At 42.2% G+C, this 26,478-nt stretch overlaps 1 protein-coding gene across 2 annotated transcripts in view; it reads left to right on the top strand.

Annotated features, from left to right (window-relative positions):
• LOC310867764 (uncharacterized protein) overlaps nt 1-5,172 on the top strand; it is a 45,559-nt gene extending 40,387 nt beyond the window's left edge. For both annotated transcript variants that reach the window (XM_083777889.1, XM_083777888.1), the window contains exons 5-9: nt 99-188; nt 640-766; nt 1,143-1,276; nt 2,274-2,470; nt 3,499-5,172. In XM_083777889.1, the coding sequence (XP_083634015.1) occupies nt 99-188; nt 640-766; nt 1,143-1,276; nt 2,274-2,470; nt 3,499-4,687 (1,737 nt within the window). In that variant the 3' untranslated portion in view covers nt 4,688-5,172. The remainder of the gene's footprint in view (nt 1-98; nt 189-639; nt 767-1,142; nt 1,277-2,273; nt 2,471-3,498) is intronic.
• Nucleotides 5,173-26,478: the final 21,306 nt, after the last annotated feature.

Genomic DNA, 26,478 nt, shown 5'->3' with positions numbered 1-26,478 from the left:
GTATTGTAGTACCAACTCATATGGTAACAGCTACCGTTGTCTGTCTGTCTGTCTGTCTGTCTGTCTGTCTGTCTGTCTGTCTGTCTGTCTGTCTGTAGTCTCTCACAGGTTTTGCCCTGGTGGTGAGCAGTGATGGCATGGTGTTTTATGCCTCTTCCACAATCGTTGACTATCTGGGATTCAATCAGGTGTGTTTGACAGCTTATCATGTCATCTTCTTTACTCTATCGACAATGCACATTAACACAACATCCACAATAAAGAACAAATTCAGTGGCCTTTAAAAAAAAAAGTATTGTCGAAACAGTTCTTGTTTATATACAGTTCTGTTTATTTAATTTGGGTTCTCACGGTTCTTGTAAAATAGTCACTCCACGCCCCATGTTTCAAGTCGGCTTCATGCTGGCACTGTAACAGGCTACTTTATGTTTTGGCTTAATAACATAGGTTGTACAGGTTGTTGAGTTTTCTTTATAATTCATGAAAGAATATATACCGGTATATAATTTGGAGGGCCATATTTGAAAATATTTTTAAATGATAATGAAAATACAAAAGACGTGTAGGTGATAATGGAGCATGGATGCACAGTAAGCAGCTCCTGTTCAGTCCTTCATGTTTGGTGTCCTCTCATGGCAGACGGACGTGATGCATCAGAACGTGTTTGACTACATCCACGTGGACGACCGGCAGGAGTTCAGGCGCCAGGTCCACTGGGCAATGTGTCCTCCTCACCACCAGGAGCAGCACCTAGCACCGGGCACCGGTGGGTATATACACCGTAGTCCAGTTGGTTTTCAACCTTTTTTTTTCACATCAAGGTCCAATATTTATTCGGCATTTGAGACACATTCGGACCACTATTTGATAGGGTATTAAGCACCTAGTCGACTAGTAAATCCATTAGTCAACCTTGTTGGTACTAGTTGACTAGTTGATAAGATTTTGTAGGCCGATCAAGATCAGTATAGTTATAGTCACCAATGTACACAGGTTGATCAAAATAACAATTATTTTACATTCTCTAATTGTGTAGACCAGGACCACCCCCGTTACGGGGTCCATTTGTAGGGCTGCAAAGGACAATATCTTTATTTTTATTTTTTTATGACTTTTGATCGTGACTTGTTCTGTCACTGTAGGTGAGGACTTTGTGGTGAACAGCCTGTTCCATTGCCCCGAGGCGGGGGGTGTTCCACCAGAGCTCTCTCCCTTCCTGAAGAGATGCTTCATAGCCAGGGTTCGCTGCCTTCTGGACAGTACCTCTGGCTTCTTGGTGAGTGGTCCGACCCAGATTTGAAGAATAAATACTTGTAAATATATCATCATATATAAAATAAGACATTTTTTTGTTTTAATAGCTTCCATAGAACATAATGTGACAGGTGTGAAAATGAAATGCAATATCCAGACCCAGACCCACAGGAACGCACCCAGGGTGCCGGCCCGATTCCGGCGAGCCGCCCCGCGTCCAAAACGGTTGAGAAATGACAGAGTTACCGTGTGGGGGTCCCTCTACTGTACTGTACTGTCACTGTACTGTACTGGCACACCCAAAATCACCATATATACAGTTAATATGTGCGTGTGTGTGTGTGTGTTAGGTTGCACACAGGTGGTGAAAAACAACCATGCTGTTTTCGTGCTCAGACGCACCCACCCACACACATAGCTCCGTAAGGGAGTGGTTGCACCACTCAAAAACACACTGGCTATGAAAAAGGAATCGGCATAAAAGTAGGTTTTCAGAAGTGACTTAAAATAATTCGTTAGCCCCAGATCCTCGGGTACCATGTTCCAAAGTTTTAGAAACAACCAGATGGACCCTATCAATCTGAAGCTCAGCTCAGGGATCCCCATGCGGTCCTTCGGGCGTGCAGGAGGGTGTATACTGCAACCTGGCAAGGTATCACTTAGCCTCGGTCCCAGGCTTACTTTTCTGCGAAAAGAAAAGCCTGGTCACAAGGCAGAGAAGCTATCGGCGGATGTATCGTCCGGAACATCCGTCAGATGTATTTCCCCCGGTTACGATATTTTCCCGACCAATCACAACACTTGTTTCATTTGCGGAGAATGTAAACTGATGTAAAGCATCAACGTCATTTCCTTGGGCGATACTTCCGCTAAAATCCTGCAACTTCCGCCCAAACAAATGATAGCCTCTACAGCGTATAGGTCTTGCCCAGGGTGGGTGTCGCTGCACTATACAAACCTCAACGTGAGTCAAATCAGCTCAATCAGTCCGTGGTCTCGTCTCCTGTCTGTCCTTCCAGGCCATGCAGTTCCAGGGAAGGCTGAAGTTCCTGGACGGGCAGAAGAAGAAGTCTGTCAGCGGGGGCGTGGTGCCCGCCCAGCTGGCTCTGTTCTGCGTGGCGGTTCCCCTCATGATGCCCGCCATCACCGAGGTGAAGATGAAGAGCGTGATGATGAGGGGCAAGTGCAAAGGAACGACCCCCAGCCTCGAGCACGGGTGAGAAAACATATGACATTGGAAATAGTTGTGGTTCTCTTTTCGTATCAAGGTCCACAATGCATTCGACATTTGAGCGACAGACATTTAGATTTTCGATTTTTTTGTTGTCGTAGGATAAGACTTTGTCCACAATTCCATGCTGTATTGATGTTGGTACAGTACCATTAGGAGAGATAACAGGCAAACGTTGATCTTCTATATTCTTTAAGTGTGTAGATGGTCTTGAAAATTCAGTACTGCAGGTGTTTAACAATACTTTTACTCTTGAGAGTGACAGGTCCATTTGGTTTCTTTTTACACTCTCAAGAGTTAAAAATCTATAAGGGTCCATTTTGGTTATTGACAAGCAACTGTGGAAAAAAACAATCCAAGTTTTGCTGGAAATACAGTAAGTGGACTTGGCAACCCTGCCTGGAGTCACGCAGTTACGCAAACTCCGTTCACTTCATGGGGCTTCAGTCCAATAGTGGCTCTTCTACATAGACTTCTATTGAATGGGGACAACCGGAAGTTGTTTTCTGCCCCCTCAATATCGCAACTCTTTTATTAGAGTCGACTAGGTGGCGAACATGTCGTCTACATTTCACAAGTAGATGTTAGGTCAGGTCGTCACCTGAACAAAAATGTTCTGAAGTGAACCATAATGAAAATTCAGTGCCAGGATAGTAAAAGAAGGAACAGAAAAGAAAATTGCAAATTCAGAAAATTACTATATTACTGCCATGGCTTTCTGTCTCCTCACTCCCACATTACATAATCTGAAGTAACTCAAGTTCCAGTTACACCAGTTTCCAACTCCCCGTCAGCCCCAAGGCTATGATAGAAGGAAATAGGGCCAGTCCACAGGCCAGCCAGGCGCCGTTGACGCACATTCGAGGATAAACCGGATCTGGAAGTTCGGTGAAATACATTGGGGTCAATAACAGCGGCTGGACCAGCTTATGCAACTGTACTGTACTGTACTGTATCTTGACCCTGCAAAAACAGTAACCACTTTTATCTTTAATCTTTTGTCTCCTTTACAGTGATGGAATTCACTCACTTCACAGCAGCGTGGATGAAATCGAAGACCCTCTCCTGCTTCCCTCTCCCGCGCCGGGCAGTGTACACCACGCTCCCTGGACCCCCGTCTCCAAAGACCACCTCAAGCCATACCCCGATGAACATTACAACCAAGAGGAACCCCTGAATTACTGTAAAACGCCCATGCCTACCGCCAAGGACCTCAGGCCGTGCCTGGGCGGAGGTGGATGGCCCGCCATGCGCTTCGTCGCCTCTAACCGCCTGAGCAGAGCCGGGCCGTACGGCAAGTACTGCGGCGTGTCTCCGGGTGGCGGCGGCGGCGGCAGAGGAGGGGACACGTTCGTCCCCAAGCTCTACGGGAACATGCAGAGTCCCACCGCGGACCTCGACGTCTACTGTGTCGACGCGGTGAAGCGAGAGAGCGACTACGGCCACCATCATCGCTTCGGCGTCGGCCCGATGCCCGAGATGCCGCCCATCAAGGTGGAGCACGACTCGGACTCGGAGAACGGCTGCAACACATACAGCAGGCAGCCCTGGGGGGGCTGCCGCAAAATGGAACCCGTCGACCACCACTACGGCGGCGGCGGGGGATACGATTCGAGCGGCGGCGTCCACCTCAAATCGGAAGTGGACTACTACGAACACGAATATTCGCCCTGCCAGAGAGGGAAAGCGGCGCGCGTCGTCAGCCCGCCGTACAACGGCCACAACGGCCACAACGGCCACTACCAGAACTACGGCGGCGTCGCTAACGGCGGGAGCGGCGCCGGCGCGCACCTATCAAAGTACGACAAGGATTCGGATCATCATCATCACAACGGCGGCATGAGCCAGTTCAGTCCAACTCAGAGGCTCTCTCACTCGAACCCTCTCTGCAGCAGCCAGTCGGTCAACCTCATGGACGCACATCACGCCTATCCGGGCGGCGCGGCCATGGAGCCGCACACCCACAAGGTCTGCATGTATCCGGACTACGGCAAGCATAGCGGCGGCTACGAGTTCAAAGGCCACGGCGGGGCCATCCATTCAATCAAAAGAGAACCCATGGACTCCCCCCCGTGGCCAGAGGGAGGCGCTGACATGGGACAATCCCAGACCATGAGCCATGGTCTCGGCAGGAACACTATGCAGTCGTACGCGATGACCACAGGGCCACCCAAATCCAATCCCTACGTTTACATACAATAAGCACGGACATTAACGCAGTAACCTCCCACAAATGAATGTGTACGTTATGGTACTGTACCAAATATTATTATTTTAAACTTTTTGCCAGCATTAAATAATGAAACAACATATAGGTCTGCCTTGGCATGTACCATGCCTTCTAAAGTTCTCAGTCTCACTGCATAAAAGCATGTTTTACAATGTAAACCTCGCTTGTACACAGTGAGTGAGTGTCATTAAGCAAATCGAACTAGTGTCCCTAGACTGGGCAAGTCATAATAGGCAAACAGTAGAGACAAGTGACAATGTTTTGTCAGCTTGAAGATCTGCTATTCCTTTCTTTCTTTCTTTTTTTGCTGAATGTTTGCCTGTTGTAGTAGTTAAAAAACAATTACATATGACTCAATAATGAGCAGATGATTCAATTTGCTTGCCTTTGTTACCAAATATAGGCTACTGTACACTACAGTAGTAAATCTCTTATTTTGTTAAAAAAAAAAAAAAAATCCTTTAATGAAGTTCCACAAGAAATAAATACGTATATGTTATGTAGTTGTGTGTTGGTGGAGTTTAAGTTAACATGGAAGGAACGTAAACAAAGTGAAGTCACACAATTATTTGTTTAAACATGATATAATTATGAAATATAATGTGTGCTTTCTCATGTCACTATAAGTGTTTTATGTCTATAGATGTCTATAGATATCTATCTATCTTGATCTATAGATGTCTATATGGAAAGAGCAACATTTAAAAAAACAAAACAAATAATTGGCAAATTTCCTTTAGGTCATTATTGTACTTTTCTATTGGTTTTTATAGTCAAAATTGGCGTACATTTGTTATCTTCACAATTGGTCTGTTTGTATTATTATTTTGTATACAAGCAGCTAGTTGTGAGTCCATTTCAAATTCTTCATTTTATGAAACTATACTGCCGTAGTTTCTGATGTGCACTATCGGGAGTTAAGCCTGTGCGGACAGATTGTCAACTCGACATACTATTTAAAATGGCTTTTTTGAATTTCACCCTTTTATTCGTTTTTGTGTGCTCTTGTTGAAAAAATGTATATTGATTGATTTGATATTTATTATACGATGCAGAAGAACAGTATATATTTAAATATCTTTTTTTTCCCCTCTTCTACTTCACTAAGTCCCTCTTTTCCTGGCTATGTTTTTGATAATTAATGGACAGAGAGGTGTTCTATGACTATGAAGCTCTGTTGCTGCAGATTAACGCACATTGAACATAAGGCAATGTTTCTAACACGACTCGTCTATTAAAAGACTGTTACAGTATTTCGACAGACCTTTGATTTATTTATGCATGTAATATGTATTATTTTTTCCATTTTGTAATCAAGGGAAATACATAGCCAAATAAGCATTGCTACATACGTGCTGATGGACAAGTAATGCCTGGAGAAATAATATTTTAACAAGTAATCATAGTAAATGTGCATAATTATGTTGCATTGCACTCCGCCAGATGGGGGAGGTATTGCATGTCGATGTTCAGGAGGAAAGCAGAACCAAGCAGTGGTGGTGGAAAGTAACATTTACTCAAGTACTGTAGGCCTACTGTACTGTAACATTTTGACTGGTACTTTTATTTTACTGGAGTATTTCCAATATTGACTGTGAGCTTGTTCATCTGCTATTTGAAAAAGATGTGTATACATTTGAAAACTTGAATTGGGGTACTTTAGGTCAATAGCCTATACTTTTACTCAAGTAGGCCTACATTTTTAATTCCAGACTTCTGTAACATAGTATTTCTACAGTATATTGCAGTACGATATGCCTACTTTTACTTATAGAAATTGCGAGTAGCCCACTTCTTCCAACACTGGGAGTGTCAACTGTCTTAATAATATGGCCACAGCAAAGATGACTCTTATTGTAGGCTATACTCAAAATGACTTTAGTAAACGTGTTCCACCGGATCAACAGAATTGAATGTGCTTTAGAAAATACTTGTAAAAGATAAAAGAGCAACTTGACTGTAGTGGTAGAATATAGGCTATATGCTGAGAAATGGGAACGCATCACTCACATTCAAAGTGGATGTGATAGGCATATAGTCTTCATTTTCATATAGTCCATTAGTAAAATAAGCATTTGAAAAATGAGACAAAATGAAATGAAGCTGTGATCGAGAAACAAAGAAAAAACTGCTCACAAAGTAGGTTATGAGTTAAGTTTACAGGTTTACATATAATGGGCTTTGGGCTACATTATGCACACATAATAACTCTTCCCACTCCCTGGCCGGTTCTCTACTTACTTCACAGGTGTTACTGATGATACCAATTAAGGCTCCGTTCCTTTAGTGTGCAGTCACTGCAGTGGTTCTCAAACGTTTTAATTTCAAGGACCCCCATAACCAGTGCCGTCTCCAGGCACAAATCAGCAGGGGGGCATGCTTTTTTCAAACACCCCTACATTATAAAGTCACCCATTAACAAAGTGATGCTTGAAAAAGGCTATAAGTAGGCTACAATTATGCAGCAGTACCAACAACAAACATGTTGAGCATTACGTCTTCTGCATGCATATATTACCTTGTATTTCTATTAACTATTCAATTAATTTGAACATGTATATGTAACCAAAATAGAAGTTACTCAAATGCCTTTTTTTTTTTTTTAATATATTTTTTTGCGGCTTACGCCTTTTTTATTGATTTTTGAAGGGACAGACAGTAGGCTGACAGGAAACGGGAGAGAGATGGGGGGATGACATGCAGTAAAGGCCGTGTCGGGTCCGGGAGTCGAACCCGCGGCACACTGTGACTGGATTACCAGTCCGGTGCCCAGACCGTTACGCTACGGCCTGGGCCCTCAAATGCCTTTTAACACTACAGACTACGCCAGTTGGAATTTCACCAACCACCATTTAACAGGTTCGTAAAACAGAGCTTAAGAAACTGGGATGAGGAGCTGAGTGAAGACACCAGAGTTTTACAAAAGGTTGACATTTATTTCACATTAACTTAGTTACAAAGAGTACCATTGCTTAATACAATACAGTAGTTCAACACTGTAGAACACATTTCTTCTCCATACATTGTGAGCAGTTAAGGCACATCACATCAGAGTATCAACTCAAGTAGCCCCTCTCGGGACCCTACATAAAGCTTTTCTGAAATTTTGATGAGTTTTATGTTGGGTCCCTGGTCAGACCTATATTTTCGTATGGAAATTCCAGTACACGGATGTAGAAATTCTCTCTAAAATAGGATCTGCGCCAAGTGACGGCATTATTTTCCTTGAGTTATTCTGAATTTGGTAACTTTAAGTAGCTATACATCCCGCTGCGAATATCTCCTGTGGCGCGGAAGCCGTTAAGTATTTTTAATCTTTGTTTGACCGATTTGGTCGCTTTATTTCTTCTTGTTTGTTTACCGTTTATTGTACCGCCTCCCGGTGTGCGGTTGGCTTGTGAGGCTACGTCCCTGCCTCTGATCTGCTGTGTCATAGCTATAGCGCCACTAGCTAGCCAGATAGGCGGTACAATGAGGTGTCAATAAACAAGGAAGGAAGAGAAGAATCCAAGCTTCCAAATCGGGCAAACATATATTAAAAATACTTAACGGCTTCCGCGCCACAGGAGATATTCGCAGCGGCATGTATGGGTACTTATACTTTACATATTCCGAAAGCCTCACACGGAAACATTTCGTCAAAGAGCGCGGGGAGCCGCTAAACATGTTGTTTATGTTTTAAAATGGGTGCGTCCCAGGTGGCATGGTAGTAGTGCTACAGGACCCAATGCTATCTGTGTCAACAAAATGTCAGAAACTTCAGTAGCATTTGGGTTCTGCTTGGAGGGCTACAACTCAAGTAGGTTAGTTTCACTGCAACAAAAACACACAATTAGTTTAACTACTCTTATGTCTAAACATGCAAACAGTGAAGAGGAGCTCAAGCCTTGCAGTGGGTTGAGAACTACAAAATAAAATACATACATCACACAGGAAACTAACATTATGTGCACATAATATACCTTAACACAGGACAAGCAGAGTGGAAGCGCACCTCTGGCAGGAAGAGGCCTCACAGCTACTGGCCCAACTTGCATTGTAACCAATTGGATAAGCTTCATTATTTAAAACACATTAAAATAACATACCATGGTAGCGCTGAGAACCACTCTGCTCGCCTGTGGAGAATGAGTCAGATCTGCTATTGCACTTGGACTTCCTGCTTTTGAAAAGAGTACTGCATCATGATTGGCTGGTCTGGATCCGTAGGCCTATAGATAAAGCATTACACTTGTTTACAATAGGGCCCACCATTTTCAATTCATCAAAACATTTAGAGACATACGAATATGCACAACTATATAGTCAAAACAGGAAAGCATCATAAAGGAGGTAGACATACGTTAATTAACTATAGTGTGTATTTTGATAAAAGCATGCCTAATGTTGATGACACATGATATGTAGCTATGTTTTGATTGATTGGTTGGTTGATTGATTGTTGTTGTAGAATGGTTACATTTCAAACAAAAGCACAAGTCAATACAAAACTACTGCTACCAGGATAAAACCATGCATAAAAAGCATTTTCAATTCATCAGAACATTTAAAGACGTACAAATTATTCTATGAAAAAAGGAAATCATTATATACAGTTGAAAAAAGGGAAAACGTGAGTATGGAGAAATGGGGGGGGGGACAACGACTTTAAATTGGCATAATGGCATGGTGCTGCTTGGTCAACACTGAACTCTAGTGGTCAGAGTTGGAATATTAACTGGTCACACAATAACTAGTAAACTCCTAGCAAAACTATAAGTCCCAAAATATAGCATCACCATTATCCTCAAAAACATCATCAAACATCAAAAATATGTCATAGGCTACTGTAAGAAAATAATAATAATAATGCATGTACTCCTGTAATCCTTTTAGGTGCAAGGCCACTTGGCCTTTAGTGTGGTCAACCTTTTGAGGGAACAAGGCCGAGTGCCAGGGCATGAAGGCCATCAATTAAAACTTAAACTAACTAAGGTTAAGGATGATTACATTTTTATTTTTCAAGGCGAACATTGGTTCAGAACAGTGCTTCCTAAATAAATAATCACAGCTTTAAATAACAAAATATAAGTAGCTACTGTTGTAAAATACTGTATTGGGGTCCCAGTCCAGAGATCCAAAATATTAATGAAATGGCCTAGGACCCTGTCACCCTAGGCTAATTCATATACATTTAATTTGGGGGTCCTTGAAATTGAAATGGCTGAGGATCACTGAGTTAAACCGTGAGTTAATTCACAGAAAATACAATGACAGCCTACATATTCATAACTTTTGAATGAGGGCTTGGTTTAGAAAAGCCTATATTTTGTACTAAAGTAATATATTTAATTAAATAACATATAAATCTAGGTTTTAAGGCTAGACTGGCATATGGCATTGTAGAGAGGTTAGTGACAGATGAGATTATCTGTGGGGATGCAGGACTGAGGAGATAAATCAACACAAACTGAAAGTGCAGCTTCAGATCAGTTTTTTGTTCTTACCCGGATTGTATTATCATACTATAATTAACCGAATGTCTGAGTGTGTGTCTGTGTGTGTGTGTGTGTGTGTGTGTGTGTGTGTCCGTGTGTCTGTCAGAAACAGTGCCGTAACTCCGTACTGCCTGCACCAATCACTCCCACTTTTCACACAGGCATTGACCATATGCATATGGAGGGCGTAACAAAGCCCTTTTTTCGATTTGACACATTAATGATTATTAATTAATTTATTAGTCAATTACAAACGCACCCGGGTGCAGTACCCTTCACGGCCACAAGGGGTATCTCACAACGGGTAAGGACTAGTAGTTATAGTTTTTTAATTATATCCATGGCATTTGTCTGTCTCTATGCATATGCGACGCAAAAGTACAAGTTTGTTTTGGTCAGTGGGCTAGATAGATAGATAGATAGATAGATAGATAGATAGATAGATAGATAGATAGATAGATAGATAGATAGATAGATAGATAGATAGATAGATAGATAGATAGATAGATAGATAGATAGATAGATAGATAGATCATCTCTGCTCCTTTTGTGGACAGCCACGCTGTTTCGCGTTAGACAAAAATAAATCAGATGGACTATGTCGGACCAAGGTTAATGCATGTGATGTAGGACCGCATCCATGGTCACAACGGTAGAAAACATTATTTTGTTTTGAGTGATTTGCAGTCTGACTGGATAGCTAGATTAGCTACACTAGCAGTGTGTGGGCTGAATGCTGGGAAAAAACTGAATCCATTCTCTTCGAATAGTAATCTCAGCAAGGCAGATGGCTTCTTTGTTAGAGTGGGTGACAATATTATCACACGAAAAAATGAAATTACCTACCTAGGTTCCATCCTGGAGGCTAATCTTTCGAGTGATAAAATGGCCACCAACGAAATGAAAAAAGTCAATCAAAGAACAAGATTCCTTTACAGGATCTCCTCACTGGTCAACAAAAACACCTTGAAGACCTTAACAGGAGCCCTCGTACAAGGTTTCTTTGACTATGCATGCACCTCTTGGTACCAGCACCTCAAAGGCCCTTAAAACAAGGTTTTGGGAGGTCTGGAGAGACCTCCCAAAACAAACTGGTCAGGCTCCTACTTGGCCTCACCCCCCGAACCCGCCACACCCCTGCCCGCTTTGACAGGCTGGAATGGCTTATAGTGTCGACAACAGAGTATAGCATCTTACAATGGGTCTGGTCCACAAGATTCGATACACCACCAAGATACCCATGTACCTCTAAATACTTCCTTAATGTTAACGAAGTCAACACCCACAACACCAGAGGGAGTGCAACAAACCACGTACAACCCAGATTCGGCACAAACAAGGGACTAAATTATTTTCGCTCCTATGCCACCAAAATGTAGAACGCCCTACCAACAGTCATTAAGACATGTGAATCCCTTGACTCCTTCAAAACTGCTCTCAAAGGGCACATATGGACGGCTGCAATTCGAAACTGGCCCCCGTAAAATCGGAATCCCCCCAGCCCCCCCCCACCCCCCCTTTGTATGTTTCTTTTCCCTTTTTACCTCCTGTATGATGAATTCCTGTTCCGTTCTGTTCTGTGGCTATATAGAAGTGTCTATTTGTATCTCTAAATGTTTTGATGAATTGAACAAGGTGGACCCTCTTGTAAACAAGTGTAATGCTTTATTGGGTCGTCCACTCCCAGTTAACAGTCTTTGTATTGAGTTGTGCTTGAAATGTACTGTAATTCTGCAAACTGTTAATAAATATTTAAATCAATCAATCAAAATGCTCTCTGTTTACTCTGTCAGTGCGTGGTGTGGCGCGGAGGAGGAGGAGGCGGGCGGGCGTGCGTGTGTGTGCGTGCGTGTGTGTGTGCGTGTGTGTGTGTGTGTGCGTGCGTGTGTCATGACGACCAGCGGGGTAGTTAGTTATTAAGGCAAATGGCAAAGTAACGCAAAATAATCACACCACTTGGCAAAGTCTAGTTCACCTCAGATTACTATTTAAATGTCTTTCTGCCTTCCTGCAGGGCGTCCTTGAGAGCGTCTTCAACGGGTAGAAACTCGCTCAGTAGGAAAGACAAGAGCCGCTGTCAGGATTTAGAAAATGGAACCAGTTAGCCAGCAAGAAGGAAACATTTGTATATGATCTTTGAAAAAGTTATTGCTTGCCATATCAAGCATGGATATACTCACATACACCAGTCTCTTGTTTTCAGAACTGCTCTGAAACAGCTTGAAAACCTTCTCCAACTTCGTCTTCTTAAAGATGGTTTTCAAAGGATCTTAAGGGGCGACAATGGGTGAAGCATACTTTAAGTATTTTAGTCATTTCAAGTCAATTGTAATACTGTACCATAACCCATCCAAGCAGCATCACCATCCAAGTCTTAAAGTGATTATTCTAACAACATCTTTCAATGTCACCACCAAATCGTGGGATAAATATTATTATAAAAACAGCACCCTCTTGTAGCGCAGCACAGAATCTGTTCTTGAGAGATTAGTGTTTCCCAAACACTGGCTTCCTAGTTTAGGGGTTGAGGACCCATTTTGATGTGGTCATCAGTAAATATCCCTTTTTTCCACCTTTCACAATGCTATCAATGCATTGAATGATTGAAAGGGACAACATATATAAAAATGTAAGACCATTGAATGCTCAGTAGACCTATACCAAGATCTCAGTAGCATTATGTGCGTTGATCACGGCTACTGTGTTGTCCGACATCTACTGACCCTAACTCATAACTCATATCACTGGCCACATAAGTCCTCATATCAGTCTTAACCCGGCCATATAAGTCAGATTTGTCGCTGTCAAAACAGTATAACCGTGAATCTGTGATCAACGCACAGAATGCAGCTACTGAGATCTTGGTAGGTCAGTAGACGGCTACTGAGAGCATTCAATGGTCTGATTAAACATGATCTTGTCCCTTTCAATGCACTGATAGCATATTTCCACAATGTTTTTTTTTTTATATATACATAGATATACATCCATCATATGATATCCTTTGGGTCTTAATTGGGCTGAAAGGTCTGGGAAACAGTGGAGTAAGCAGCATGGCAAGGGTTTCACATGTCTCCAAGCAACCATGACAGAATGTTGAAACCATATGAAGACAGGCGGGTTAGGGACTTAATTGCCCTCAAGTCAGACCTCCCGCTAGTCCGACCCATGCTGCGTGTTACAAATCACCTGTGAGGTTAGGTCAGGGTTTGGGATAGGCCTCACTCACACCTTTACAACAGACTGACGTATGCTTGTTGTATGAGATGTATAGCTGATGCAAGCTCGCAATGCATTTCCAATGGGAGTCCCATGGTTTGACACAACATTTGTGTTGTATGAGGGGGAGGGAGGCAGTCGAAACACAGCCGAAAGCCATACAACAGCTTGTAGTCCAAAATGTTGTATCAAACCATGTGACTTCCATTGGAAATGCATTGGGGCGGCCATGACACTTACATCTTGCTTACATCTAGCATGCATCAATGTTGTATGCTAGATCGAAAGGTGTGAGTGAGGCCTTAGTGTCAGTAATAGTGGGACTAACGAGAGGCCGGACCAATGCCACACTACTTGTAGGGAACGTACACATGTCGCAGATGAGCTGAAGGGCCCTGGCCCTTGTGTTGTCCATGTCCTCCTTGGTCGGTTGCTTCTTGACGGCATCCTTCTTGGGCGGCGTCGGTTCAAGTGGCGCCGGCGATCCACCGGGCCACCGCTCCTCACACAGGTCGTTGATGCGTGCAGTCATGTTCTCTTCGGTCGGAATCGATTCGCTTATGAGGGAATTCAGCCTTGGAAAAGAGGTATAGAGAGAGGATATACGGGGTCACTAAATCAAATGTTCTGTGAGAGAACTCACTGTGAGAGAGAGTGGTGAAACATATTAAAGAATTAGCCTTACTTTTTCTTGAAGAAGGGCAGAGCGATGACTTTAAGCATGTTCAAACAGACGGAATTGCCTGGAAGACACGAGAACAATTATAATCAATTTAAACATTACTGAATAATACCACTATACTGTGAAGATGCAGCAACGATCATTGGGCAGTGGTGGAAAAGGTACTCACATTGGTTTACTTAAGTAAAAGTGTCAATACTGCAATGGAGAAATACTCTGTTACAAGTACAAGTCCAGAATTCAAAATGTACTTGGGTGAAAGTACAAAAGTATTGGCATCAAATTGTAGTTAAGTACCCTACCAAAAGTTGAAAGCACCAAAAGTAGAAACTACTTGCATCGAGACACATTGTGAGCTTGTAGATCGGCTATTTTCAAATAGTAGAAATGTATGTAGGGCGGAAGTGGTTAATGTATGTTTTGTAATCATATTTAAATATACAAAGTAACTAAAGTTGTCAAATAATTGTAGTGGAGTAAAAGTACAATATTTTCCTCCGAAATGTAGTGGAGTAGAAGTAAAAGTACTGCAAATTTGACATACTCAAGTAAAGTACAAATACCTCAACATTGTACTTAAGTACACTACACTACTAAGTGTACTTAGTTACTGGAATTGGGGATTGACTGCTGAACAAACCAGATATTTCTTTTAACAGCTCCATGATGGTTTCGGGGGCTTTGTGTCGCTTCAAGCTGGCCTTCCTCTGGAAATGCTTCTCGTCCTCTTTTGGCGGAGTCCCTTGATCCTCCAGTGTCGTTTTTTGGAGTCCACCGGGCTCGGCGTCCAAACCCGGCTTTTCCTTTCTAGAAGACTTTCCACGGAAACTGATCCAAGCGTCTACGCACAGGCCATCGGACGCAATGTCACAATCCTCATCGGAGGCCTCTGAGGATTCTTCTGCTATCGTGGGCAAGTCTTCATTTCCGGCGTCTACATGTGAGCTGTGGAGCTGTAAAAGAAACCATCAGGATCTGCTTGTGACAGTTCATTCAACATATTCAGTTCACAGTACATCTAAGCCTCCAATTTCCAATTAGCCCTTCCCTAAACCCCACCACAAAAGTGATTGTCCGATGCCAATCCAAATAGTTTATTTTATGTTGATGTTTCTGTTAAATAACACCATACAACTGCCATTACCCTTTTCATGTCACGCACCCTATAGAGGGCGTTGGCGCACCACAAGGGGTGCACCCACCACAGTTTGGGAACTCCTGTTCTAATGCAAATGACCACAAAGCCACAAATGCTGGCGATTGTCTGCCTCCATTATTCCAGTGGTTCTCAAAGTAGGGTCTGCCGGGGACCCCCAGGTGCCCTTGAGGGAGTTGCAGGGGGTCCACAGCAAATATAGTGACTGTAGCTTATTTTAATTAACTTTTAACTTTACTTTAAATCCATATACATGGCTGGGATCTGTCTGTGTTTCTGTTCACCTCATCATCCTGTTGCCCGGTGGTCAGCAAGGTGGCCAAGCCGCTGAGAAGGTCAAGTTCGTCTTCGTTCAGCTCAGGGCAGAGGAACTGAAAGACTGGCTGGCTGCGACCCATCTGATCATCAGCAACCACCTCCTGCACAGCAAAATGACATGGGTAGTATAAGAAGATCTGCTAGTGCTGAAATGCTGTTGTTACGGCAGTGGTTTATTTAACAGGGACAATACAAAAGACAATGTATCAAGTTATAAAAACATGATTCCGTTGTATTCGTTGCTGTCGTGAGGAAACTCCATTTTTGAGGTTTTAGATTTTTTTTGGCATAAATCAGTGCTATTGAACACCCTTTACGACTGTGTGTTGTTTCGAAAATATTGAACCAATGGAAAGTAGTAAAAACGCTTTGGACAAAACCTCTTAACTCCATTGGACCCTCAAAATGTCTGCTAAAGCAACTAAAGCTCTAGCTACACCAAAGGGTCACCATGCAACTCCTTGGGTCAAAACGGTTGCAAGGAGTTAACGCAAAAAACCCGTCTTGACCCTTTGGTGTGGTTTGGGCCATTGAATTCCATGCGTTGAATCACTAGGGTCAATGTGGGTCAACGTGCAACAAGACATATCACACCGCCGGGACAACGCTAAAACCATCTTGACCCTTTGGTGTGGTTATGGCTTAACTCCACCACCGCTACCAAACTCACAACACCAACTTTGACGAGGCAGTAGGCCTATTGCCTTGTTTTGAAACTATAAGGTTTTCTTAATTTCCTGAAAAATGAATAATTTTAATTTCCTGCATGAAAAATTCACATTTTGCAGTTAAGAGGTTTTCTTCCCGACAGCAGAGATATGGTTTATAGCCGAGGCTAATTTGCGACCCTAGTCCCTGGTTAGACCTTTCTATACAAATATCTACTCACAAGAAACAATCCTTTACAAAAAATAATCTAATCTAAAGTACAAAAGCAGTAACATTCCCAAATTACAATTCAATGTTTAAAAATGTGCTTATAACATATTAGCCCTCTGGCCCAACTTCAACCAGAGTTTAACCGTGAGTTCCCCAATCATGACATTCAGTTTAACGGCCAATATTGTGCTCACGATGTTTACCTGAAGGAAGCGTTCCACTGAGGCTCTGACTCCTTCACTGATCATCTCTTCTGAGCCTCTCAGCAGCTCTGATATCAAGGGAAGGTTGCTGGAGTCCTGAAAACAGCAGCAAGCAACTTGTAGAGAGTTGTAGAGTACTCTAAACGACAGAAAGTTCAGCCTAACGCGTCCAAAATATTGCCTGCTAAATATGAGAGTCTATTTCACCCTGCACGCAATAAATAACGCCCGGGGCAAACGCTGGGTTTCCGAAACCCCAATGATCAATACCTGTCGTACAGTATATACTGTAAACAAGTTACAAATTACAATTAGGCATTTAGCAAAATTACTTAATCCAGATCGTGCGACTAACAGCTATAAGCAAGGACAACACATGGTAATAATAATGCATCAAATACATACAAATAGTCATCCAGGATCAAGTAGTATAAGCTGAGAACCTAACATCTGTCTTAAACAGTAGAATATCTGTACAATTAAACTATAAGTATATGCACTATATAATGCGTGCGTGCGTGCGTGCGTGCGTGGGTGTGGTGTCCCTAACCTGCAGACTGTCGCGGAAATGTGTGACATCCATATATGTCTTCTGGACGTCCCAGTGGAGGTCGTCCTCTGTGCCGTCCCGTTCCTCCAGGTGCACGGTGAACACCATCTCCCCGTTCCTCCACTCCGCCTAAAGTAACAGTAGAAAAGCATTGGCACCAAACGTAGAAAATACTCCTTATGCAGAATGTCCTTTTACTTGTAACAGAGTAGTATTAGTCATTTTAAACCCATTCTGGACGGGAACCCCTTTTGGTGTTTTAAGCAATATGTTATAGTTTAGCTATTGAAAAATAGCAGATCTACAAGCTCATAGCGCGGCATGTTTGAAAAAGCGTGAAAATGTGGCACAAATCTTTGAATATATATTCTTTCAAAGCAAACATTTTAACTCAAATCTTTGCTTCTGGGGGGGACGGGACGGGACGACGACCCTGGATCAACATATTTTCAGATGGGGGTCGGCGGCCAATATTACATATAGTTTTTGGGGTCCTTGACATTGAAACATAGTTTTTTTTCTGAAAACTGCCATGATTTAGAAGACATTTGTAGAATCTGGTCTCAGTCCTAAATGGGTAAAACATGTGAGTACTGCCTGAGACTCACGTGAGGAATGCTGAGAGCCCAGCAGGCGCCGCTCCACATGTTGACCATCAGGTAGTTGTCCAGGTAATTGTCCTCCTAATGGGTTCAAGGTTCAAGTTTAGCTTTATTGTCCCTTGCGGGAAATTGGTTTGCAGCCAGATAATAGTAAAAAAATCACACCCGTGTGAACTGAGTGGTGCAACTCCCCTCTCGCCCCTCCTCTCTCTCTCCCTCTCCCCCTCTCTCTCTCTCTCTCTCTATCTGTCTCATTAGCAGGCAACAGTGCAGCACTATCTCTCTCTCTGTTTCTGGCACTCATAGGGACCCACAGGAACGCACCCAGAGTGCCGGCCCGATTCCGGCGAGCCGCCCCTCGTCCGAAACAGTTGAGAAATGACATAGGGGAGGATGGGGGAAGTTGAACCACCCCCTGTATCTTTAAAACTACACACATGAGTTGTCATGTGACCTCAAAATCAGGACACACCCACCATTTCAACCTGACTGTGAAGATGAGAGACATGGACAAAGTGGAAAGTACATTTATACACAAAAAAGTGTTTTTTGCTGGTCAAAGTAAAAAAAAAACTTTTCTGGAATAATCATTTTTATGTTAAAGCAAAAGCACCCAGGTCTAAACTTATATATCATGCATGTTGGTGATATACCAATGTATAAAACCCATGTGAATCATTTAGCTAAACATTAGCCTGGAGCATTAAGCTAGCCATGTTTTGTCAAAAAGTGGCCATGGGGCAAGTTGAACCAATTCCTTGGGGTAAATTGAGCCAATTTTCTTAATGTGAATCACCATTCATATTTTTGTATTAAGTATTTGCTACTCAAATTATACTGAATGACCTTTAATTTGGATGTTTGCAAATGTTTGCAAATTTGCTATATTGTATTAACAATATTGCAAATATTATAAGGTTCTGAATAACAAACTTAATTTAATTGTCTTTATATTGTTTAAATAATAAATAAACAGATAAATAAGACTATTTGATAAAGGGAAAACTGTTATTAAATTATTTTCAATAAGTGAATACATTATCTGTTTGTGTCCGTCGCAATTTTTCAGGTCGGTCGGCCGCTCATTCAGGTCGGCCGGTCGGTGATTTGGTCTGTGTTCATATTTTTTTTTCCTGCTCTCGTTGGACTTAACTTTATAAGTCCAATGGAACACTTCTTTAACGTATGGCCGCTGTAGGGTAGCGGTCTATTCTGACGCCTCTCAATTACTTTTTGCTGGGGACGCTGGTTCGAATCGCGCGCCACACAAAAGTTATTATATTTAAAAAAAATAGCCGTATGGAATGAATACATTATTTACAATACATTAGGCAGGCAGACAGGCAGGCAGACAGGCAGTCTGTCTGTCTGTCTGTCTGTCAGCGTCAGCGTCCCCAGCAAAAAGTAATTGAGAGGCGTCAGAATAGACCGCTACCCTACAGCGGCCATACGTTAAAGAAGTGTTCCATTGGACTTATAAAGTTAAGTCCAACGAGAGCAGGAAAAAAAAATATGAACACAGACCAAATCACCGACCGGCCGACCTGAATGAGCGGCCGACCGACCTGAAAAATTGCGACGGACACAAATAGCGACCGACCGACCCATCAAACCGGCCGGCCGACGTGACAAAGACCGGCCGACAGGGGGCAGCGACGACGGACACACATACCGGCCGGCCGACGTGACAAAGACCGGCCGACAGGGGGTAGCGACGGAACGCGTCGGTCGCAAGGACCGCGCGTCGGTCGCAAGGACAGCGTCAGTCGCAAGAAATTGATTCTGCCCTCCCTCCGAATTGTATCGTCAGTTGAGTGACGTTACATGCCCTACAGTACATTTGTTACTCATCACTGCAACACAAATCAATTGAGAAATGGATAAATGGTTATTTTTCTACGTATATTTATTTAATGTCATAGCTGTAGGTTTCACCTTGCAACTTCCGTCTTGTTTGACTTGATGAATTAAACCTTAATCCAACCTTACCGTATAATCAATAAAGCAGTCAGCGACAATTTGGTTATCCTCACAGCTGTCAGTGACAATTTGGCAATCCTCACGGCTGTCAGCGACAGTTTGGACAGGAGCTGAGAAGAACAACAACAAAGTATTTCATACTGTAACATACACATGTGGTTTGTAAGGTGTGATACATTGACCTTTTTGTTTTCTGCTTCATCTACACGTCAATGTACCTAACTTTTACAATCATTTGTTGAATTGGCCAAAAATGTCTTTGTGTGTGGGCGTCACTGGGCGACCCGCCCCCAAACGCATATAAAAAGCTATGTTTATAAAAATTATAAAACGGCTGTGTGGACGAATTATAGGGAAAATACACACAGGCCCCTTTTCCACCGGGGTTGAACTATAAATATAGGCTCTATGTAAAATGTCGGCCTCTTTTTGACCTTTGCTTTGGTTTTGTCGACTCACCGTGTGTCTGATTTGAGTCGCTGCTGTCGAGGTAAGTCACCAATAGTTGGTTCAGGTTGTGTGGTTCAGACAGAAATGAAACCATTTCCAGAGCTGAGGAGAGAAGCAACCACAAGCACACATTCAACTCCCGACATGCATAAGCACTTTTAACCAGTGGTGGAAAAAGTACTCAAATGTTTTACTTGAGTAAAAGTACCAATACTGCAATTTAGAACTACTTCGTTACAAGTAAAAGAACGGAATTGAAAATGTACTTGAGTAAAAGTACAAAAGCATCGACATCAAAATGTACTTATCTTAAAGTAGCCCAAAGGATGAGTACAGAATATTTTACATTCGTTTAGTGATTGTCAAAATGTGGGTTTAGTGTTCTAGGGTTAAGTTCCGAAAAATACGAATGAATGCATGTATTAGATAGCTGTTTCTGGTTCATTATTTGCATTTACACTGTTGTTGAAAGTACCAATATTTTGATATCTTGGTGATGAGCTGCACATTGACTTTGTTGAAATAATGATCACAGTGGCAAAGTTGACCTTCCAGTCACAATGCTTGCATGCTCACCGTTTAAGGCAATGATCTCATTTAAGGCACAGCTGATGACATGCTGTCCCCACAGAGACCTGGGGAGAATGTTGCGTACCAACGTCTCCGCAAACGTCCTGAGATATGAGATCTCCCGTGTCCTGGAGCTGAACAGAGGCTCTCTGAAAAAAGAAAACAAACAAAAAACAACGCCAACCGTTTTAGAATCCACTTTTGAAACGGTCACATGCACGGAAAGTGTTCCTACTAAAGAGCAACTTCACAGATGTTTAACCCATTTTGTGCGGGAACCCTTTTTGGTGTTGTAAGCATGTTATACTTTAGCTATTTTGGAAGAATCGTGAAAATGTGTCACAAATCTTTGAACATATATTATTTCAGAGCGAACGTTTTTAACTCAAATCTTTGCTTCGGGGGGGGGGGGTGTCGGCAGCCAATTAGCCTACCTATATTTTTGGGAATTAATATGTTTGAGAATCCTGTTGTTTATCAAGAGGATGTGAAAATCTGATAAAAAGAAACCGTTAGCCACAGATCACATGGAGAATTGTAATATCAGATTTTCAAAACCTCTGTATACTCAAGTTCCCTCAGCCCTATGTTCACCTCATCCCAAATTAGACTGTGTTGTCAAACATTACATAACAGACTATGCATGTGTCTATGCAAGTGAGGGGGATGTTCTGAACCCAGGCTACCAGTGGCTTTATAAAGGGAGGTGCACATGATGCGTGATTGTAAATTGGAGTAATACGTGGAAAGCAATCTAGAAAACTACACACACTTCTACATATTTTGTTTCCGGTCATAGAAGGCCCATTTAAAATTATGCAATTTTATTTCCCACAACAAATAGGCCGTAGTATAGGCCTACCGGTAGGTCAAAAGAAAAGACATGGGCCAAAAAATATATAAGTCCCGACAGTAATTAGATGATTCAAAGAAGGTAATACTGTACATGAACAAGGCATTTCTATTTTCTGGCTTAAGGCTATGTTACTCTCGACTTCCTGCCGCCCCATGAAGACTGCACAGCCTGTGGAGTGTGGACTTCTGCAAAAAATTTAAGAACGATTTTGCCACTCAACAACAAACACTTTGAGCACCCACCACACATATAAATAAATAAAATATTTTTTTGGCCAGATTATTATTTTTTTGTTACTCCACTGCACCCTCTCCAGATATTGTCAATAGAAAATCCCATTGACAAGATGTTTCCTTCTGCTGAAATATTTTCTTTTCAAAAAAGTGCATTTTATACGTGTGGTGAGGGTCAACTATAGGGAAAGTAGGCTTTCGACTCATTGGTGAGTAGTAGAGAAACCGTTCTTTTTATTTTCACAGACGGGCTCTGCAGGAAGTCGAGAGTAACATAGCCTTAAGGAGAAGTCCGGCTATGGACCAGAGCTACAGTACTGTACATGGTCTGAGCCCAGAGTGCCTGATCTCACCCGTCAGAGTGCTTGGCATAGCGTATGTATTCCGTCAAGATGCGGACGGTGTCGACGACAGTTTTGCCGACGTCCAGGTCCTTGGCTCCACAGATGACCCGGTCTACGATGAAGTCGCTCTCCTTGCTCAGCACGCGGTACAGGGGCTGGTCGTTACGGGGCTCCGCGTTGGCGTACCAAGGGTGGAGGTACTGGGCGTAAGCACACTCAATAACTGGTGTGTGTGGGGGGGGGGAGAGAACGACAACTAGGTTAAATTAAATGAAAATGGTAAATGTTGGATTTATATAGATCTAGTGCTTTTATCCAAAGCGCTTTACAGTTTGTGCATTAGCCTACACATTCACCCAGCCTCACACACCGATGGAGGAGAAATGCGAGGCACCAACCTGCACATCGGGAGCGTTCAGAGTCTTGCTCAAAGACACTTTGACACTAACTCTGGGGTTGCCCGGGATCGAACTGGTTTCCAACCTGCCGCTCTACCGGCCACTCTACCCCTGAGGCACTGCCTCCCATCAAGTCAAAATCAAATAATAGCCTCTGAATGTTTTGAAATACCGGTACATTACAGATCAAATTGGATTTTTTTAGAGAAATTCTGAAATGGTCATCTGAGTCGGCGAATGTCAGTAGTGCAGTAACATAATTTATTTTTAATATACTGTAATGTTACATTCAGACTTGGCAACGATGAAGTCATGGCAGCTTAATTGGTTGTCCTGTCAGCTCTGACACTTCTGACGTCTTTGTTTATTAGGTCTCGGATCTGCATTCCCATTCCAATACCTGGCTGAATGCAGTGCCCCATGATAATGACCAACTACAGCCATTGCACACAGCTGAGCCTTCAGTTAAAGCTCTGAGAAAACTTGAGAACCTTTTTCCTTATCTGGCCTGCATGATTCGATCTAATTATTGATATCCTCCCTGCCAGCCTGTCCTGACCTGCCAGCCTGACCGCCTTCCTAGGCCTATAATAATTATTCTTTATTTTTTGGCATACTTTTCCTTTGTCTTTGACTGCATCTGGCTTCTCTGTCTGCTGTGACAGATGAAGCTACAAAATAGCCAAACATCGCAATCTACATTGCACTGTTGAAGTATTGTCCAAAGTTCAAACCATAAAACAATAATAATTAACGACAAGGATCAGTTATTCTTCCATTTACAGAACAGAGTAGGAATTGTGGGTACTGGAAATATGATGAAACTAAAACATCCTTATTTGATTTGATCAATATAGTGCAGATAAAAGTTGAGTGCAGCTACAAAAGAAAACATTGTAGCACCTGTAATACAGCAACAAAGTGGCATGTGTCACATTGTAGCTATTTATGTTAAAAACATTAGGTCTAGTGCAGAGCTTCCACCTATACACTGATCAAGGCAAAGGTTTGTGCATGGTTTTATTTCAAGCAGGCAACATTATTGGACATAATAATAATTAACATTAAACTGTTCAAAATTACACTGCATGGTAGCAGCATGTAATTCGTTTTTTGGCATAGGCCTACTTGCAGGATTTATCCTACAGTAGTCTCAGTTTATGAAACCTGTAGAACCTGGCACAGGTATCTGTTCAAGGATTACAACACCTGAAGTGCAGGCTAAGCAGTTTCTCCACCCTCCACATTGTTGACAAATTGCATTCCAACAATTCCATTGTTGGCACATTGCATACAAATAACAGCCTATATTAATAAAAGACTATAAGAGTCTCGTGCACTTAATGAAGACACGTGAACTGCATGTACTGTCTCCAGACATGTACTGTATACTTTTGCCATTGTTTGACTGTTGCACGGGCACATGCACATGCACATGCACGCACACACACGCAAGCACGCACGCACGCACGCACGCGCTTTTTCAAAGACACAACCACGACTCATTCAAACCTAAATATAACTCCACCTCCCCATGGCAACATGTGTGTGCCATACATAGTTTAAATTGTCCCTTTACATGCCCCTGCAAGTCACCCCTTCAAATGAAAGTTATCATTAATGTAGGCCTATAGTGGCCTAAATGTGATGACATAGGCCTACTAGTCTGTGCACATCAAAATGCATGGCAAGTAAAGGAATGGATCAAAAACAAAGCCTACCGTACCTTTCTGAACAGACTTCTTTAAATCAGAACAATGCTGTGGCGTGCCGTCAGGTACGTCAGAGCTCAACTGACCATCCACTGTGTCCTCCTAAAGGACAGAAACAAAGCTATGACACAAACTGCACAACAGGACAGACTGTAAAAATGAATTTGCAAAAAGAAAAGGTCCAGTATTGTATTATGTACTCTCACAGACAAAAGATATGTGTTTTTGTCTGTTTTTAGTGCACTGAAACAAATTCCAATCAACTCTGTAGACATGGCAATAAAGTCTTGAATCCTGAATCTTTATGGATTGGATTTCTTCCTCAAATTTGTATTTATTCCACAATAAATGTTGCAATAATCGTCATCAAATACACCTGCTTGCATGCACATGCACACAGAGCATATTACTAGTATACTATTATATAAAGAAATATATAGGCCTAAGGAGTTCCCAATGCAGCTATACCCTTGAGTGGGTTGTCTAAGCTCACTGGGTGGCATCAGGTGCAAATAAATCAGTCAGCTATACATATTATGGGCACAAAAGGGGGCATATACCCATATACTGTATGGGCATATAGGCATGTAATGATTCACTCAACTCGATGCAATTCGAATCAGGTTTACGATAAGATTTTTTGCGATTTCTTAAATACAAAATCATTTTCCAGACAAATGACCGAATATCATTTTGTGTATTATTTCTCTTACACAAATCCAATATTGCCTTCTTTTTCTTTTACAATATTACTTGTTTTCAATACTGTAGCTTTTTTTTAATCTCTTCCACAAATCTCAAAACATGTATATTTATCAACATTATGTATCCCCAAAACGTTTTTATAAAAATCAATTTAAATTGCCACCAGTTTGGTACATATCGACATACGATATATTGTTACATGCCTAGCATATATACCGAAAACATCAGGGATCTCCTTAATTTATGTGGGCATAGAAGGGACATGGACTGACGGATATAACTCCATATATCTAGGCCATATCAGTCGATCACATTTGCGGCGTGAGGGCAATGTATAGTGGCCCGAACCTCTCGTTAAATAACTACTGATGATAAGATTATCAGTGATAATTTATCACCAACCCCTTATTAGTACTGTTGTTTTCTCATACTGCTACCCTGTCTGAGGAGCTGCACACAAATCAGTGCGCCTGTACGTACGTAAGAAAGGTTGCCGGTTCGCGACGGCCACCACTCCCGACACCATGCACTGAAGGTCCCTTGAGCAATGCACTGGACCCCCAACTGCTCAGTGGCCAACAGTATAAGTGTGTGTGTGTGTGTGTGTGTGTGTGTGTGTGTGTGTGTGTGTGTGTGTGTGTGTGTGTGTGTGCGTGCAACTCTTTGAACACTGTGTGCAAGTTCCTTCCTTTTTCAGTCTATCTTTATCTCAAAGCACATATGGGCTGTATGTAACAAACAAAATGCATTGTTATTGTCAAAAGTGATACAACCGCATTTATACTAAACACAAGTGGATTGTTGTATTCATTACCTGAAGTAAGATTAGCCTTGAATGTGATTCAGTTTGGGTGCTGCTGCTCTCCCGACTGATGTTCTAGGATAAAGGTGGAGAAAACATGCAACAGAAATACACGTACAGTCACTGTCAGTGCACAGTACAAGAATCATAAGTAGGCCTACCGGTACATCTTTAACTTATTATTTATCAGGGCACAGGGCACAGTTTACAGAAATCAGTAGGGATGGAGCTCGATAATCGATATCCGGACAAATCTAATAACAAGCTTATTGAGTAGCTACCAGTTATCAATAAGCTTTGGGCTTATCAAGCCTGTTATCGAGTATAGTGTCCCATGATGTCATGCTTAAACAATCAAGACAAGAGGCGATCAAGAAATAAATGTAATCATCCATGCTGGCACAAACATGTCGATCTAAAAGTGTAGTGATACCTGCCAACCAGCGCTGTCACTTTTAAAGTGATGGCACACGTATTAACCAGTTAACAGTTTCTTTAATATTATTGGTAAAAAAAAAATCGATATGGTGCTCGTTATCAATACAAAATGTGTTACCTTATTTTCCGGGCTGTTGTTTGACATGTACCACAGAATGCACAGCCCAGTGAGACACACGCATTGGCCCA

The sequence above is a fragment of the Protomyctophum parallelum genome (genome assembly GCF_964188405.1).
Source record: "Protomyctophum parallelum genome assembly, chromosome: 12".
NCBI classification, from domain to species: Eukaryota; Metazoa; Chordata; class Actinopteri; order Myctophiformes; family Myctophidae; genus Protomyctophum; species Protomyctophum parallelum.
This window is presented reverse-complemented; position numbering and strand designations above follow the sequence as displayed.